This window comes from Trichechus manatus, unplaced genomic scaffold, assembly GCF_000243295.1.
Source record: "Trichechus manatus latirostris isolate Lorelei unplaced genomic scaffold, TriManLat1.0 scaffold00071, whole genome shotgun sequence".
NCBI classification, from domain to species: Eukaryota; Metazoa; Chordata; class Mammalia; order Sirenia; family Trichechidae; genus Trichechus; species Trichechus manatus.
Genome location: NW_004444007.1, coordinates 2035095 through 2054579, shown reverse-complemented (window position 1 = coordinate 2054579; position 19485 = coordinate 2035095). Strand labels below are relative to the sequence as shown.

At 35.0% G+C, this 19485-nt stretch overlaps 1 protein-coding gene across 4 annotated transcripts in view; it reads left to right on the top strand.

The window, feature by feature from the left end:
• PPP3CA (protein phosphatase 3 catalytic subunit alpha) overlaps positions 1–19485 on the top strand; it is a 363115-nt gene that overhangs the window by 273360 nt on the left and 70270 nt on the right. For all 4 annotated transcript variants that reach the window (XM_023734723.1, XM_023734721.1, XM_023734722.1 and 1 more), the window contains 3 exons: positions 5206–5317; positions 6395–6540; positions 11299–11438. In XM_023734723.1, coding sequence (XP_023590491.1) covers positions 5206–5317; positions 6395–6540; positions 11299–11438 — 398 coding nt within the window. The remainder of the gene's footprint in view (positions 1–5205; positions 5318–6394; positions 6541–11298; positions 11439–19485) is intronic.

Here is a 19485-nt window from a genome sequence, read left to right as displayed (position 1 = left end):
GATTCATCTCAATAATTCAGGGCTCCACTGCAGGTATTCTCCTTTGGCTATCCTTAGGGAAAAGAAGAGCAGTTAAGTTTAATTTTTACTAAATTAGCTTTGAAAAATACATTCGAATTCCATAAGTCTATGCTGATCAGTGTTTATAGGCACTAGGTAATGTGCTCGGAGTCCCTGGGTGGTGTAAATGGTTAATGCGTTCGGCTGCTACCTGAAAGGCTGGCAGTTCGAATCCACCCAGAGATGCCTCAGAAGAAAGGCCTGGCAATCTACTTCTGAGAAACCAGCCATTGAAAACCCTATAGAGCGCAGTTCTACTCTGATGCACATGGGATCGCCACAAGTTCGGATCGACTTGACGGCAACAGGTGACAAGGTAGTATGCTCTGGGCAGTTCCTAGAGCTCATTTTATACACTCTTTCCCCCCTAATATTCTCTTTTTGTCAAGATTAGAAATCATTTCCTGCAATGTTAGCTCAAATAAAACAAGTTTTTGAGTAGTGATAAAAGAGGCAAATTCGTTTTGAGTAGTAAATTGTCTCACACCAAATACCATCCTCTTTTCTATGAGTGCGTAATGCCATCTAACCTCTTTGATCAAGCATGTGTACGTATAGGTCCATTTCTGAATTGTCTCTCTGAGAACAGAAGGAAAAACTCAAACTTGCAAACAGAGGCAGGTACAGCTGTTTACTTCTGTTCACATCCTCAAACTGGCTTTCTAGCCATTCTGTACTGCATTGCTTGGGCCCTAACAGTGAGCTGGAGCCCTGGTGGCACAGTGATTAAGAGCTTGGCTACTAACCAAACTGGTTAAGAGATCAGCAGCTCAAATCCACCAGCCACTCCTTGGAAACCCTATGGGGCAGTTCTGCTCTGTCCGGTAGGGTCACTATGAGTTGGAATCCACTTGACGGCAACTGGTAGCAGTGAGCTGGCCCCGCCCACATGATTACATCTGGATCTCAACCCAGGGCTCTAGCACGTTTAGTCCTAAAGAGTGATTTTGCTTACTAGTTGAAAACTCAAGAGACCAGAGTGAATCACAGCAAGCTAGGCAGTATTCTATGCTTCTAACTGAGAACAACAAACAGACAGTACAGCAAGCCATGTTAGGTGACATATGAATGCTGCAGACATGAGGAAAATATTGTCAGCCTGTCCTCTGTAGGCAGGCATCATTATGTTGCACAGCTATTCCCCTGCTGCTTTACTGTGTGCTTGTCAGGCCAGGAAAGTGATATCTGAGAGGAACCACATCTGACATTTCAGCATTTTGAATCTTCCCCCCACCAAGACACATCCTCCACTTACTTGTGTCATGATTGAGCAACAGCAGTTTTGATCAGAATGTTTTATGGCATGAATAGTTATGTTGGAGGGCTGGTTAATACAGAGTTGGAGCTGTATCTTTTCTTTTTTATATCCTTCTTTACTTCCCTGTGCAAGTTTTCAAGAATATGCATCATTAAAAGGCATAAGTTATAAAGTAAATTATTGCCCTTTTATTATCAATGATCCAGCTAAACTAATGGAAAAAAATGAAATCATTAGTTCTGTTTCATTGGGCAAGATAGATAAATTAAATAGGAGAAATTGTGTCCAGAAGAAAATTAATAAAAATGATAGAGGAGACTCAATCTTGCATAATCTATAACCCAGACTAACTTTAAATGTAAATATTTATTTAGTTTTTAAGAGTAAAGATAGAGTTCCAGTTGAAAGTGATTAGTACAGCTAATTTGCGTCTCGCCATGTAAAAAAAAGCCCAGTGTAACTTGGCTCCGTTTCCACCTTAACCAATTAATTCCACGAAAATTTTATTCAAATTAGTCATCTGATACCACATAGACAAAAATAACTGATTATGTAGTTTTTATTTCATTGCATAATTGATTGTGATAATTTTTTTTGAAGAGGATTTTCTTTAAAAAACAAAATCAAGTTATAATATTGCTCAAGACCTTCAGCTTTCCAGAATGTTAGAACTCAGTGGCAAGTAGTTGCCAGCAAGATAGTTGTGTTTGGCAGCTCTCTCCCACCAGATGCTGAGGGTGAAGGCTGGCAGGGCTTCACTCTCCAATCCACTCTTGTCCTTTCATTTACCATGCCACTTCTTCCATACCGGCTCCATTTGTGGTTTTATTCAGTGTTTGGGAAGATATTTTATTCTTGCCCCGGGGAAGAAAGAAATAAAATATAAAAAGAGAACTCTTATTTTTTAGGTATTTTGAGCCAAGAATTGGGAAACTTAGGTATTTCTTTCCTTCCTTTCTCCCTTCCTTCCTTCCCTCCTTCCTTCTTTCTTTCCTTCCTGTTTATTTGCAGGAAAGGAGCTAATATTTCAGAATTCTTACTATATTCTGGGTGCTTTAAATCCATTAAGTAACAAGGGGAATTAAATGTGTATTGAATTATTTTAAAGGTAAATAAGTATGGTAGGAATATTTATCATAGAACATTTCTATGTCACTCTTTGAGGTTTCAGTTATGAAAGAGCTGCAGTTATTAAGACTAGAGGCGATAAAGACACATACTAATGTTAAACCAGGATCTTCAACAGATGGTGAAAAGGAAAATACGGTTTTTAAAATGTGATTTCTCTGGCAGTATATGAATGGGGTTAAAGAATTGCATTTGAGATTTTAGTTGGTGAGATAATAGTTTGCTTCTAAATAAATTGTTGCAGGCAAAAGTAATCTAAAAGAGGTCAGAATTGTGATTACATTTCCAACGGGGTATTGACTGGGAGGGGGCACAAAGGTGCCTTCTGGGTACTGAAATGTTCCCTAACTTGTTCTAGGTAGTGGTCTCATGAGGGTATACATACGTAAAAAAATTAATTGACCTCTACTTTTAAAATAAGTGCACTCAAATGTATATAAGTTATACTTTAGTAAAAACATTTTTTATAAGTAGCTGTAGTGAAGCCAAGGAGCCCTGGTCACTCAATGGTTAAGTTGTCAACTGCTAACTAAAAGACTGGCAGTTCAAACCTGTCAGTGGCTCCATGGTGGAAAAGACCTGGCAATCTGTTCCCAGAAAGATTACAGCCTCGGAAACCCTATGGAGCAGTTCTGCCCTGTCCTATAGGGTCACTATCAATCGGAATCAACTCAACAGGACATAACAACAACAGAGTGAAGCTAAATGTGTATCCTTCCAACATATAAATAAAATACCATATTTTTACACAACTAACGCGCACCTTCTACATTTGTTTGCCAACTACACCCTCCCCCCGCTAGGTATTTTGGCAAACAAACGTAGAAGGCACAAGTTATTTGAATAAAAATATAGTGTATCCAATAAAACAATTTCAAAACGTAAATATAAGTTTTGAAAAAGTTTACATACCCATCCCTGTCTAAATTAGACATCCTAAATTAACAATTTGGAAAAATATATGTGTTTCTTCCAGATTAAGGTGCAACTCCATAAATTTTAAAATAGGAACAATTCTTGTTGACATTAGTAACAGTTTATACGTATTTGCTCTGAAATCTGAGACAAGCTTGAGTACTACGGACTGTTTTTATTCAAACATGTAAATACGCCTGTAAAACCTGATACACAGCTGTCAGAGACTCATTGAGCTACTGGACTATTCACTGGACTAAGAAGGGACATTTACACATATCAACAGATCATGAATGCTTCAAGGATCACTTGAAGAGGCCACTTGGTTAACTTTTTAAAGAGTCATGTTATTCACATGAACTTTAGCTAATACCAATAATCAGAAAATGGTAATTAGGAAGTTAATTATAATAATATATAATATAATGTCAATGCATTATTTTAGTTTACTTCAATCATAATTACATAGTTGGAGAAGATATGTTGCTTAGACAACACAATAATCCACACTTCTTCTGATAATGAGTATTTTCTCCTAACATAGTTTCCACTCATTTAATAAATTATCATGTAAACTTACAGAGATGATTATTCTTAACAAGTACCAAGACTAGTAATTGCCAATAGATTTTCCCTGTGGACTTTATCCATCATATCTACTAAATGTTGGAAAACTGATTATCAAAATATAATTATTAGGTGTTTTGTGGTTTCACATTTTAGTAACTGGAATCAGACTTGTCTAAATATTTTTGAGATTCCTGTATCTGCTCAGCTTCACTTTTTGAACATACATTTCATGAACATACAAACCACAGTTGTTTTTCAGTGCATGGTTTTCTGTTCCCAGTAGGTTCTTAATAAATGCCAGTTGAGAATAATGAAATTGATGCTAATATGTGAGTAGTCCAGTTATCTTAATGCACATTCCAGGAAGACTGTGTCAATGTACATTAAGTCCAAACCTGGTCAATGTGCGGTTGGCCATCGTTCTTACCCACACTGCAATGCCCAAGTAGCTAATTTGAGAGCCATTAGCAGTATGTGTACTGAGGTTCCCTCACCTTCAATTTAATCGTATTTATTTATACAACAAAAATTTTAAGGCTTTATATACCAAAAACATTGAAATAAACAAGTTGATGGGGAGAAGAAAGTAGGGAACTAGCGAAGCAGAGAAAATTCATAAAAGTAGTGACATAGTCCAAGTCAGCTTGAGATTGTCAGTGTTGGCCCAAATTTCGTCTTCTCTTTTCTTTCCAATTCTCCCATTTCTATTACTGACTTTTAAAATTAATTAAAATAATGAGCATAGTATCTTACTGTTTGTTAATCATTTGTCTTCTCACACTCCTATACCAATGTTTTTATTTTTAGTATTTTTTCATTCAAGCTTCTTCCTTATTTCATTTTATTTTTAACCAGCCACCTCTCCCTCCAGACCACACAGATCTCCTTCTAAGGACTATATGCAATCCGTTCTTTTCTTATGGGGTGTAGATCCTTAGTTGTTGTTAGTTGCCATTGAGTAGGCTCAGAATCATGGCGACCATATGTAAACAGAATGAAACTTTGCCTGGCCCTGTGCCATCTTCATGATCATTGGTGTGTTTATAGATCCTAAATAAGTATATGTATTTCAGGTGTAGGTAAACCTTGGCTTTGTACCAAAATACTGTTTTTTGTTTGGCCATCAGTGTCCTCTCTAGTAAGGCCTAGCCTTTTGAAGACTTTTGGTGACAGTAACCTGCTTGGTTCATGTCTTTATGATATGTGAACAATGGAATGTATAAGTATAATGGGAAAATATTTATTTTTATACTATTTTTATGCTTTTTTCTCAGTGTGTGCTCTATTTGTGGGCTTTGAAAATCCTTTACCCCAAAACACTGTTTTTACTTCGTGGAAATCATGAATGTAGACATCTAACAGAGTATTTCACATTTAAACAAGAATGTAAGTATACTTCAAACTTATTCTTTAAACACCGTAAGGGATTACTAGTCATTTTAATAGATACTCAGAGCACTTGGCATTATATTATGCCTAGTCAGAACTTTAAAATGACACTATTTTATATCATTCTATATTTCCTTAAGAGCATAGACAGAGATTTCAGGATTTTTTTGAATTATAAATTCTCTTCAGTAAAGTGATCTAAAAATTTGAATTAATGTTTGATGTAATTTTTCCTAAGAAATTGATGATTAAGTTACCATTTTTTTAATGGCCAGAATACTACTATTTGGAATAATAATGCTATCCTTTAACCTTTGGATAACTCCAGGCAAGCAAATGGAAGACAGATTCAACCCTATGCCTCTATTTTTGAACCCAATAAATTTACTAGCATGTAGTCAATTATGTAAAATTAAAGATTACTTGTTCCTTTAGAGATAGGTGCTTCCTTTAAAGATAGAAATGAGGAGTACTTCATATAAATTCCATTTTCCTTCTCTCATTATTTTTTTTCATTGTCCATTGAAACTTAAATTTTCTCTGTCATTTAGTCCTGTATTAAATGGAGCATAAAGACCTCCCCTGTCAAAATATTAAATATAAGTTGATAATGGAAAACCCACGTGCAGTGAGATAGAGGTGACTTTTTAAACCTTGTTTCTTACCATCTGCTTTTGCACAAGATCATTCAGGAAAATCAGATAGTGTCGTGGCCATCTTTCTCTTGGTCAATATTCACTTGTTTGTGTGTAATTTTTTTGTCATATGTCTACCGATAAATAGGAAGGTTGTATATAGAAAAGTTCTCTCCGCCATTATACATAAAGTTACTAAAAATTGTAAATTATAGATCACAGCAAAACTAAAACACAATAGCTATAAAGGCTCATATTGTAACTTTTCAGAAAAGCCTTAATTAGTTATGTTTTAGAATTTTACAGTGTGTAGTTTTATGCTGACCATACAGTCCTGGCAAGAAAACATTAAAAATAAACTGTTTCAGTGAAATAATCCTAGCTGGGAAATCAGGAGAGTAACTATTTGCTTTTTTTTTTCTTAATGATATTTTAAAAGGTAAAATAAAGTATTCAGAACGTGTATACGATGCCTGTATGGATGCCTTTGACTGCCTTCCTCTGGCTGCCCTGATGAACCAGCAGTTCCTGTGCGTACATGGTGGTCTGTCTCCAGAGATTAACACTTTAGATGATATCAGAAAAGTAAGTTCTGTTATTTTCCAGGTTTAATCATTCTGTGTGCTTAAGTAATAAGTAAGCCATAACATTAATCAATTAACATTAATAACATTAGTCAATTAAGTCATAACATTAGTTACCTTGCCTTTATCAGTAAATTTACCGTTTTGAGTTAAAATGATTTGGAGTGGTTGTGAATGTCTTCTTTGTGTTATTTTTTTTCTGTAGAAAGGAAGACGTACTCACTAGAGTTTTCATCTCTAAAACCTCAGGGTTCATCTTGCCATGTGACATATTTCACTGGAAATATAAAATATTTGATCCCTAAAAATATATGTCTTTTCATTTTCCTTGGTTATATATAGGTAGAAAATTTGCCCATGGGAAATATCACAACTTGACCTTTAAATTGTGTCCATGTTATTTTATGTTATCTACTATTAGTTACAGTTTTAAAATTTTAAATAACAGTTTAAAAAAAGGCAATGGTGGTATTATATTGATTGTCTGGAGTAGATAAGTGGAAAACAATTGACTTTCTAACACGTTTTTTAACCTAGTTTAGCATTAGCTATTACCTTATTTTACACAAATAGCACGCACCTTCTACACTTGTTTGCCAACCACACCTCCCCCCCCCGCCACGAGATATTTTTGTAAGCAAGCTACGCTAATTTTTTTTTTACAATAACATGTTAAAAAAAAAATAGTACATTGGCACTTATGAAAATACCTTACAGGGGGAGAGTACGGTTGGCAAACAAACTTGGAAGTTACACATCATTTGTGTAAAAATACAGTACTATTGTTTGAGGCAGCAAAAAAATGAGTTGGATTGAATGTGGAAGTACATTGTGTCTTTTCATGAGGAAATGTAACAATATGGGATAGTTTTGTGTAGTAGAAGAGATAATCTTTTTTTCCTTCAGTTGTATTTATAACACTGGTAATTGCAGCAATGTAAGAAAAAAAGTGAGAGAAAGAGTGATTTAAAAGAACTCTATATATTTTTCTTTGTGTCAAAATTCCCAAAGAAGAGAAAGCAATGTAAGTGTTTCCTTAGGTTATCTTAAAATAACATCACCTGGAACAGAGAAAATATTTAAAATTTTTTTAAGGTATGATAATTTGTTCACATTAATGTTTATAACATATTATTTGTTTTTTGAGAAGAGTATATTCAACATCAAGCATTCTTTCTAGGAAGCCTAAGCTAAATGTTGTTTTGTGAAAATTATGAATGTTGGATACTATATTCTAGATTGTTCTTTTCCCTGCTTTTAAGACCTAAGAAAATATCCTTGTGTTTATCCCAAAGAACAGGACAAGCGTAGAAATAATTCTAACCTTTTCTTATTACTCTCACCAATAATTTTAGGAAGACTAAGCAGGTCACATTTTTGTAAAGTACTATATTTAAACTAGGAAAATCATGGTTGTGCTCAGCTTTGTCTTAAAGACACATAATACTTAGTTTTTATTTATTTAAGCCTAATGCATTATAAGCAGACTTTGGCTTCAAACAAACGATGTACTATGAGAGTACAGAATTTATTGCTTAAATATAAGTTTACTTAAGATCAGGATACTGATAAACAAAAATCCAAATTCTAGCTCTTGCTCATCATTTAGTTGGTTTTTGGAATACAAAGAATCTTTCGATCTCACTTGTTTGAGTGGTTGCCATTTAATTGTTCCTCCCCTTTTCCCTGAGTTTGGAAACCTCAGATATCTATATGTTGGGCAACATTTACAAGTTCATTCTATTAGTTGCCTTAACTTATTATATTAGTAAACGATACTTTTTTTTCCATTTTGTTCAATGAAGAAAGAGATCAAATATCTGTCAATGCATTAATGCATCATATTAAGAACTTGATAGACACTTATTGTAGTAGGTGTAGAAAATGGAATAGGTCAAAATACAAATGAGTGTGGTTGTTTTGTTAGCAAATGCTGGACATTAAAGATATGTATGTTTTAGTCTCATGCCTGTATTAAGTTTCATGGGCATAGATAAAAGATGAGAAAATTACTGATTATCCTAAAAAGAAGAATTAGTTAAAAGTTCACTCAAAATAGCATTTTTATTAGTGGAACAACATTGATATATAAAGTTTTATACTTCAAAAAATAGAAAGAATAGGGGCTACTAGGCCATTTTGTTGAATATGCAACAATCACCCCAAAATTTATTAACTTCTACTACAAAATAAATAACCATTTTTATATGGTTCTCATTTGTTGTGTTTCTTAAGTACTTTTCTTCATGGAACTCATGGTGTTGAGGAAATGCTTTTTATTTAATCATGGATGTGTTTATACATCATAAGTTTTTACTGTTATAAACTCAATATTCTTTTAGAAGCTCAGCAGTTTTTAAAGAAAAAATATATTTAGGAAAATAAAACATGTTGGGTGCCATTGAGTCAATTTTTGACTCATAGTGACACCATGTGAAAGAGTAGAAGGTTCAGGGCTTCAGGTATAGCAGTAATATTTTACTTAGTTTCCATTTAGAAAGGAAATATATAAGTTTATTTTTAAAATCAAACAGAAAAGAAGTGCATAAAATAAACCTTTGTTTCCTGCTCTCTGCGTGTGTGTGTGCACGCGTGCACGCAATGCACCATTCATTACACATTTGCTTCTGCTGTTCTCCAACACACAGATAGAGCGTTGGCATTTGCTCAATATTTATGGTAGTGTAGAGACATGATACTGAAGTACAGTCATGGAGTTCATGTGTAGAGCCATTCACTTTCTGCAAGAATATGACGAATTCATTCTTCTAGAATCTGGTGGACTCTTTTGAAATAAATGACTAAACGTCTCATAATGAATTAAGGGGGTCTTTAAAAAATCTCCCACTATCCCCAGGACTTACTTTCAGGCATGTTTCAGATATTATGTTCAATTTTCATTTATGTCATTAAACTCTAAGACTTAGCCATAAAATGATATTTAGGTTTGCATTTTGCCATGTGTCCATTAGAGTTTCCACTACACTTTATTTACTTAATTATACATTTTAATTTATTTTTACTGTAGATGGTACTTTTACAGTGCACTTTGTAAATTTCCCATAATACATTGAATTTTATGACTATCTCGCCGGATCTTTGGTTTGGGATTCACATTAACCAGAAAGTCTGCCCTCCTCTGCTGTTCTACCCCTAACAATAAGTTCTTGCTTCCTCAGAAAGAAATTCTTCATTTTTATGGACAAACATTGTTTTTCTTGGATGTGTTATTACACAAGCATGAATTATTTAAATTTCTTAAACAAGTTAGAAGTATAAGTATGCAATCAATGTTTTATGCGTAATGTAAAGGTCAAAATATAGAGGGCTTTGTCTTATTGAGGTTTTTAATTAGGTGTTAAAAATATGGAATAATACTTCATTCTTTTTAGATATTAGAAAAAAGTGGTTTGTAGCAAAACTGTTACTTGCTTACCCTGTATGTCCCAGGAAATATAGAGAATTTGATTGTTTGTCAGCCTGATTCATTCACCATCTCTATGGGATTTTTAAAAATACTGAAGTATTGACTATGGAGAATATCAATCCTTAATGGATTTTCATAGCTACTTTATGTTTTTTTCAAGAAGCTTTATTGTATCTGCCAACATTACCAAAGATCCTTTAAATATGAGTAAATCAAGATAAACTAAAGGATAGTGACAGTGTTATAAAATTGTTGGTGAAATGTCATTTCCAGTTGTTATATTGCTCCTACCTTCTAAATGGACCATTTTAAATTGAAATATGACTTTGCTAAGCATTTATGGCTGGAAAATGGATTTCATATGAGGGCTTCAGTCAAAACTGTAAAGCTTAGGACTGTGAAATGAAAAATGACCAGCTAAAGTTGGGTTTAGTTTCCTGCTTATCATTACTATTTCTTTGTACCCATTAGGTAAATTACAATAGCAAGGGCAGATTAACCGGTAAGCATGGTATGCACTGGTTACGATAAGCAAGGAATGCATGGGCTTAATTGTGTACTAATCTGTAAATTTCACGAGTTTGGTGAAAACCAGATGAAATTGTACACTACAGAATAGTAAGTGAGCACAATTAAGCCTGCATACCATGCTTATTGGGTAATCCATCTCTGTATGATAGGCTTGTACTTTAATTAGAAACCTAGGTATCCCCCAATGAGTCAATACACAAAATGTCATTGTCTCAACCAAAATACCATGTGTCTTTATGTGTCGTTCTGGTATAGCAAGTGACTACTCTTAAAATGAAAACCCTGTGTTCCCAAAATTATGTTGTTAAACATAAAAACTGTAAGTTATTTCCTATCCAAATTTCTAAATCATACTTTAATGGAATCAGTAATAGGAATCTCCCCAAATATAAGATAAAATAGAAGCTCTCCTCCAGAAATGAAACAGAGATATAGTCACATTAACCAGTAATAACTAAAACACTTGAATAAAACAAGAATCTGGAGAGAAAGAGAAGGATAAAAGGGGGAATAAGAAAAAGGAATAAAGAGACAAGAGGAGAATGAAGGGTGAAATGAATACAGACAATAAATGAGCTCATCAGGAGGAAGAAAGAAAGAAAATTAAAGAGAGATGAAGAGTAGAAAAATGGGGAGAAAGGAAGGAGAGCAGATAGGAAGAGAGAGGGGTGGGAAGCAGTTCATCCTGCACCGTGGTTGGGGAGAGAAGGATGGGCAATGCACAATGCTGGTTTCTTCTATTTTCTGAATTCCAAGTTTCCCAAGATTAGTATTTTGCTCTCTGTCTTCTATTTTTCTTAGTTAGACCGATTCAAAGAACCACCTGCTTATGGACCTATGTGTGATATCCTATGGTCAGACCCTCTGGAGGATTTTGGAAATGAGAAGACTCAGGAACATTTCACTCACAACACAGTCAGGGGGTGTTCATACTTCTACAGGTGAGGACAGAGAGCTTGCCTTCTGGAACACATTTTGGTTTATAACTGCTGTAATTTGTACTGTGTGTTTTACTTATAATGTTTGTATCACTTTCCTAGGAAACAAGTATTAATCGAAGGTTCACTTTGAAAGCCTGGATCAAATGGGTTCTTAGCACTTATAAAATGAAAATATAAATTCACACACACAGGAATGCAGGAAAGAGGCAGTGGAATGACAATGTGGTTTGAGGGTGGAAGCAGAAGCTGAAGAAGATACTAAGATTTTGAAGAAAATTTATTCTGCTTCTACAATTGTAGAAAAAATGCAAAGCCCGTCTTGATTTTTTACTCAATTGTGTAATCACATTGAAAAGTTTTACCAGTTTTCATTGTTTAAAGCAGAAAAACAATTTCCTTTTAGTTAATTGAATTCTATTCAAGTCATTTTTAAATTTTCTTAAGTTTATCAAGCTTCGTGGATGAAGTAAAATGAGCAGCTACCTGCTGTATAGGCACTGTAATGAATTTTTTTTTTTTTGCACCCTGACAAGCTAAGTTGAAAATATTTTTATGGTAATTTTTATATTTGCAGATCAATGGGAATTTTGCCATTTTATAAAATTTCAGAGCACTTCACAAAGAAATCTACAAAACAATTGTGTTTCAACATGTCTTCATGATTTTCTCAGCATCTTCTCTTAATTTTAGCCCACTAGGTTCACTAATCATTAGACATAGAGCTTATGTGAAAATTGCCAAAGCGAAGAGGGAAAGAGGTTATAAAGATGTTGAGAATTTTAAATTCTAGAGTACAGTTTTTTTTTAACTTGAAAACAAAATCTGATTTTCACTGAAGTTAATGCTCAGTTCCAAGACTGGCAGCTAAACAAATGACAAGGCTAGAAGAATTCTGTAAGACAGACACAGCCACATAGCTTCTGTCTGTAGGAGTAAACTAATAGCATCCTTCTATATAACATTGGAAACCCTGGAGGCATAGTGGTTAAGAGCTGCGGCTGCTAACCAGAAGGTCAACAGTTTGAATCCATCAGGTGCTCCTTGGAAACCCTGTGGGGCAGTTCTACTCTGTCCTATAGGGTCGCTATGAGTTGGAATTGACTCAATGGCAACTTTTTTTTTTTAATATATAGAACATTAATTAAAGCTTTATTCAGGGGTAGAACCTTTTGTTCCATGTATTAAGTTTTCTCTATAAAAAAAAAATGTTCCTTTTACTCATCTGTTGATGTGATTGAGAAATGAAAGTTTAGGAACAGAAAGTGTTATACATTGTAAAGCATCATTAAAAAAACAGTTTTTATTATAAATATTAATAAAGAGATTTATTCCAAGCTTGTTTATCTGAAGTTTAAAATTCACTTCAATGTTTTGGAAAGTTGGGTACCAAGTCTAATGAGTCTATTTTAACTGAAATGGAGAAGCGTAGTATAGTATTTCTGAAATGCCTAGGTTTCTTTTCAATAATTAGTTAATTTGGGGATAATCTTTTATTAAAGATGCTCAGACTTTTAGTGCAACATTAGATATTACTGAAGTATATCAAGGCCAGGTGTTTAATTTTTCAAATCTAGTGTTAAGTACCTAATTATACCATGAGTATTTGAATTACCTGTTTGATACTATTGAGTTGTGCTTAAGAAATATAGTATTAAGCAAAATTCAAAGCTCTTGATTTTGATATTGAGCCATATTGCATTCACCTTTCTTTAATTCATCATATAGCATTCTTCTATTAGATTTCTGAATCGGCTGTTCAAATAAATCATATATTTAATAAAGTCCCATACTGAATTTATATAAAGTTATGGTATTTTTATTTTATGACTGTAGATACAGATGAGTTTATGTCAGGGATAAAGTTTATCAACTAGATAATTAGAAGATTATTTTGTTCTCAGTATAATGACTATTTAACTAGTCTCATTAGAGATTCTTAATAGATAATGATCTTTAGCCATGACGAACATAGATAATACATGTAGTGAGTGTCTAAATCCACAGCTTATGAACTCTGACTAACGGTAAAGCAGTCTGGGTTATGTTTTATCTAAGAAGCTTGCTTCTTTTGGAGCTTGCTGGTCATTTTGTCTTCAGTGCCATCTAGGAGGTCTCAAACCATCCTCTGAAGTAGTGGTGGATAAAACTGAGCTAGATGGGCACAAGTGAACAATAAAACAGGTGGAGAAACTTGGTGGTAATTACCTGTTTAAATTATTGGCGGTTATTTTGATTCATACTTACCAGTTTCATCTTATATGTTTATATAGAGTTTGCACACTTAATTTGCTCTGCCACGCTATCCACCGTCTAACATGGTGTCTGGAACATGATTTTAGTAAAATGAAATTATATAGAAAAATACATCAGTAAAAGTTTATTAAGAGTGTTCATTAGTTGTATAAGATAGGCAATGTGACAGAGAGGAAGGGATTCATAAGAATTCAGTTTTTGCCCCAGCTTTACCCTTGAGCCAGTTTGCATACTCAAATGCTTCTAATATACAGGCAAGTAACTGAAATACTTGAAGCAGGCGAAGTGTTAGCCCATAGAGATTAGTGGGGTAAAAGCATCATTTGCTTTTTAACACCATGTAGGCCAAACAAAATCATAGGCTGAATTTGGTGCTTGACTTGTCAGTTTGTATCTCTGCCTTAGATGAATCATAAGAGCTTTGTATTCTGGGTTTAACTTGCTTTAAAATGAGCGTGTTAAATCAGACATTCTAAAATTCCTCTAAGCAGTGAGATTTGAGGAACATCTTGACAGTCATTTTTAAAGTCGTTTTGAGGCTGCAAGTTGCAGTTCACTCTAATTACCACTGGTCTCTTAATCACAAATGAGCAGCCCATTTTCTGTTCATATGCTGCCCAACTTCTCTGCCACAGTAGAGAAGGTATCTTGTCAGCCCCTTCTATTTGAAACCTTTGGCTCCTAGTTTTAACGTCCTGATTCTCCTCTAATTTATGAGGCAGATTCCTGCCTCTTCTGCTGTCTCTTTTTATGTCTGCCTCCTGCTTTTGAAATTTTTTTTGTTCACATTTTCCCAGGAACCTCACCCACTTCCCTAGCTTCACTGTAAATTTCAAAGTCTGGAAAGGAGTCTGGTTTGATTATGAAATCTGTGTCCAGCTCCTTCACCACTTTCTCTTTGCTGAGCTTGAATTCTCTGTTTCTACTTGTATGCTAGTATCTTTTATCAGATGTTTCATTATCACCTTAACATAAATTCACATTGCCTAAAATAGCTTATTATTTACTTTCTCCGCTTTTTTTTTCTTCCACCTAAGGGAAGTTTCACTTTTTTATTGAATGAAGAAGGCATTTAAAATTAAAATTAAAATTAAAATAACTACTATTTAATTTAAGTTTATATAAATAATAACCAAAAAGCAATTAAAACAACCTGAATCATCTTTCTGACAGAAAGGTATAATTTCATGCACTCTGTTTAATTACACAGGAAAGTTTTTGTTCGTTTGTTTGGTTTTTCATTCAAAAATTTATACACAAATTGTTTTGTGACATTGGTTGCAGTCCCTGCAATATGTCAGCACTCTCTCCCTTTCTGTTTCCACCCTGGGTTCTCATGTCCATTAGTTCAGTTTTCCTGTCCCTTCCTGCCTTCTTATCTTTGCTTTTGGGCAGGTATTGCCCATTTGGTCACATATACTTGACTGAACTAAGAAGCATGTTCCTAAAGTGTGTTATTGTTTGTTTTATAGGACTGTCTAATCTTTGCCTGAAAGGTGGACTTCAGAGTGGCTTCAGTTCTGAGTTAGCAGGGTGTCCGGGGGCCATAGTCTCAGGGGTCCTCTGGTCTCTGTCAGACCAGTAAGTCTGGTCATTTTTTGTGTATTTTAATATTTTTCTCGATTTTTCTCCCCCTCTGTCTGGGACCATCTTGTGATCCTTGTCAGAGAGTGGTTGTTGGTGGTAGCCAGGTATCATCTAGTTCTGGGCTCAGGCTGATGGAGGCTGTGGTTCATGTGGTCCTTTAGTCCTTTAGACTAATATTTTCTTTGTGTCTCGCATTTTCTTCATTCTCCTTTGCTCCGAACATGATGGGACCAATAGATGTGTCTTAAATGGCTGCTCACAAGCTTTTAAGATGCCAGACACTACTCACCAAAGTGGATGTAGGACATTTTCTTTATGAACAGTTATAACCAGTTGACCTAGATATCCTCCGAGACCATGGTCCCCAGCCCTCAGCCCCAGTGACTCAGTCCCTCAAGGTGTTTGGATGTGTCTAGGAAGCTTCTAGGACTTTGCCTTGGTCACGTTGTGCTGATCTCCCCTATATTATCTATTTCCTTACCCTTCACAAAAGTTAACACTTGTCTACTGTCTAGTTAGTGATTTCCCCTCTCCAACCCTCCCCTCCCTCCGAGCTATCAAAGATTGTTTTCTCCTATGTGTAAACCTTTTCTTGGGTTTTTATAATAGTGGTTTCGTATAGTATCTCTCCTTTCGTGAGTAACTTATTTCACTCAGCATAATGCCCTCCAAATTCACCCATGTTGTGAGATGTTTCTCAAATTCATCATTGTTCTTTATCATTGAGTAGTATTCCATTGTGTGCATGTACCATAATTTGCTTATCCATCTGTTAATGGGCACTTAGGTTGTTTCCATCTTTTTGCTATTGTGAATAATACTGCAGTGAACAAGGCTGTGCATATGTCTGTTCGTGTGACAGCTCTTATTTCTTTAATATATATTCCTAGGAGCACGATTGCTAAATCCTATGGTATTTGTATTTCTAGCTTTTTAAGGAGGCACAATGTCATTTTCCATAGTGGTTGTAACATTTTACATTTCCACCAGCTGTGCGTAAGAATTCCAGTCTCTCGGCAACCTCTCCAACATTTATTGTTTTCTGTTTTTTTGATTAGTGCCGGTAATGTCAGGGTGAAATATCTCATTGTAGCTTTGATTTGCATTTCTCTAATGGCTAATGATCGTGAGCATTTTTCCTCGTGTGTCTTCTTTGGTAAACTGTCTGTTCATATCCTTTCCCATTTTTTAATTTGATTATTTTGTCTTTTTGTTATTGAGATGTTGAAGTATTCTACAGATTTTAGAGATTAGACCTTTGTCAGATAAGTCATAGCCAAAGTTTTTTTCCCAGTCTGTAGGTTCTCTTTGTACTGTTTTGGTGAAGTCTTTTGATGAGCACAAGTATTTAACTTTTACTAGCTCCCAGTTATGTTTTTTCTTCTGGTGTTTGTGCATTGTTAGATATGGTTTGTATTGTGTTTATGCCATGTATTAAGGCCCCTAGCTTTGTCCCTATTTTTTCTTCCATGATTTCTATCGTTTTAGCTTTTACTTTAGGTCCTTGATCCATTTTGAGTTAGTTTTTGTGTATGGTGTGAGGTATGGGTCCTGTTTCATTTTTTTACGGATGGACATCCAGTTTTGCCAGCACCGTTTGTTAAAAAGACTGTCTTTTCCCCCATTTAATGGTCTTTAGTCAAAGATCAGCTGACCATAAGTGGACAGATTTACATCTGGGTTCTCGATTCTGTTCCTTTGGTCAATGTGTCTATCCTTGTACCAGTGTCAGGCTGTTTTGACTACTGTTGCTATATAGTAAGTTCTGAGATCAGGTAGTGTGAGGCCTCATACTTAGTTCTTTTTCTTCAGTAATACTTTGCTTATCCAGGGCCTCTTTCCTTTCCATATAAATCTGGTGATTAGTTTTTCCATCCCATTAATGAATGCTGTTGGTATTTGGATAGGGATAGCATTATATTCATAAATTGCTTTGGGTAGAATTGACGGTTTCACAATGTTGAGTCTTCCTATCCATGAGCATGGTATGTTTTTCCATTTATGTAGGTCTCTTTTGGCTTCTTGTAATAGTGTTTGGTGGTTTTCTTTTTATAGGTCTTTTATATCCCTGGTTAGATTTATTTGTAACTATCTTATTTTTTTAGATGCAATTATAAATGTTATTGTTTTCCTGGTTTCCTTTTTGACGTTCTCTTTATTGGTGTATAGGAATCCAATTGATTTTTGTATGTTGATCTTGTATCCTGCTACTGTGCTGAATCTTTCTATTAATTCCGGTAGTTTTCTTGTGGAGTCTTTGGGGTTCTTTATGTGTAGGATCATATCATCTGTCAATAGGGATAGTTTTACTTCTTTTTCCACTTTGGATGCACTTTATTTCTTTTTCTTGCCCTGTTGCATTATCTGGGACTTCTAGCACAATGTTAAAAAGGAGTGGTGATAAAGGGCATCCTTGTCTTGTTCCTGTTCTCAATGGGGATGCTTTCAGCTTCTCTCCATTGAGAATGATGTTAGCTGTTGATTTTTTATAGATACCCTTTATTATGTTGAGGAATTCCCTTTTTATTCCTATTTTATTGAGGATTTTTATCAGGAATGGGTGTTGGACTTTATCAAATGCCTTTTCTACATCGATTGAGAGGATCATGTGATTCTTTTATTTATGTGGTGGATTGTGTTGATTGGTTTTCTAATGTTGAACCATCCTTGCATACCTGGTATGAATCCCACTTGGTTGTGGTGTTTTTTTTTGTTTTTGTTTTTTTCCAGATATGATGCTGAATTCTGTTGGATAGGATTTTGTCAAGAATTTTTGCATCGATATTCATGAGAGCTGTTGGTCTGTAATTTTCTTTTTTTGTGGTGTCTTCACCTGGCTTTGGTATCAGGGTTATGCTAGCTTCATAGAATGAATTCAGAAGTATCCCTTCCTTTTCTATATTCTAAAATAGTTTGAGTAGTTCTGGTGTGAGCTCTTCTCTGACTGTTTGGTAGAATTCTCCAGTGAAGCTATCCAGGCTAGGGCTTTTTTTTGTTGTTGTTGAGACTTTTTTTTATTATCTCTTCAATCTCTTCTTTTGTTATGGATCTGTTCAGATTTTCTATCTCACCCTGTATTAGTTTAGGTAGGTAGTGTGTTTCTAGAAGTTTGCCCATTTCCTCTAAGTTCTCAGATTTATTGGAGTACAATTTTTATAGCATTCTGTTATCATCCTTTTTATTTCGTTTGGGTCTGTTGTAATGTTCCCCATCTCATTTCTTATTTGGATTATTTGCGTCCTCTTCTGTTTTTTCGTTTGTCAGCTTGGCCAGTGGTTTGTCAATTTTGTTGATCTTTTCAAAGAACCAACTTTTGGTCCTATTGATTCTTTCAATTATTTTTCTGTTTTCAATGTCATTTATTTCTGCTCTAATTTTTATTAGTTCCTTTCTTCTGGTGGCTGTCGGCTTCTTTTGCTGCTCTCTTTCTATTTGTTCAAGTTGTAGAGCTAACATTTTGATTTTGACCCATTCTTCTTTTGTGATACATGTGTTTATTGTTATAAATTGACCTCTGATCATTGCCTTTGCTGTGTCCCAAAGGTTTGATATGATGTGTTTTCATTCTCATTTGAGTCTAGGAATTTTTTAATTTTCTTTTTGATTTCTTCTATTACCCAATTATTTTTAAGCAAGGTGTCATTCAGTTTCCATCTATTTGATTTTTTTCCCTTGCTCTTCCTGTTATTTATTTCTACTTCTATGGCGTTGTGATCAGAGTGAATGCTTTGTATTATTTCAGTGTTTCGGATTTTATTGAGGGTTGTTTTGTGGCCTAAAATGTGGTCTATTCTGGAGAATGTTCCATGTGCATTGGAAAAGAATGTATACTTTGCTGAGGTTGGGTAGAGTGTTCTGTATATATCTGTGAGGTCAAGTTGGTTGATTTTGGACTTTATGTCTTCTATATTGTCTTAGTCATCTAGCGCTGCTATAATAGAGATACCACAAGTGGATGGCCTCAACAAAGAGAAGTTTATTCTCTCACAGTCCAGTAGGCTACAAGTCCAAATTCAGGGCATCAGTTCCAGGGGAACGCTTTCTCCGTTGGCTCTGGAGGAAGGTCTGTGTCATCAGTTTTCCTTTGGTCTGGGAGCTTCTTTGTGCAGGAACCTCAGGTCCAAAGGACACGCTGTACTCCTGGCACTGCTTTCTTGGTGGTATGAGGTTCCCATGTGTCTCTGCTCGCTTCTCTCTTTTATATCTC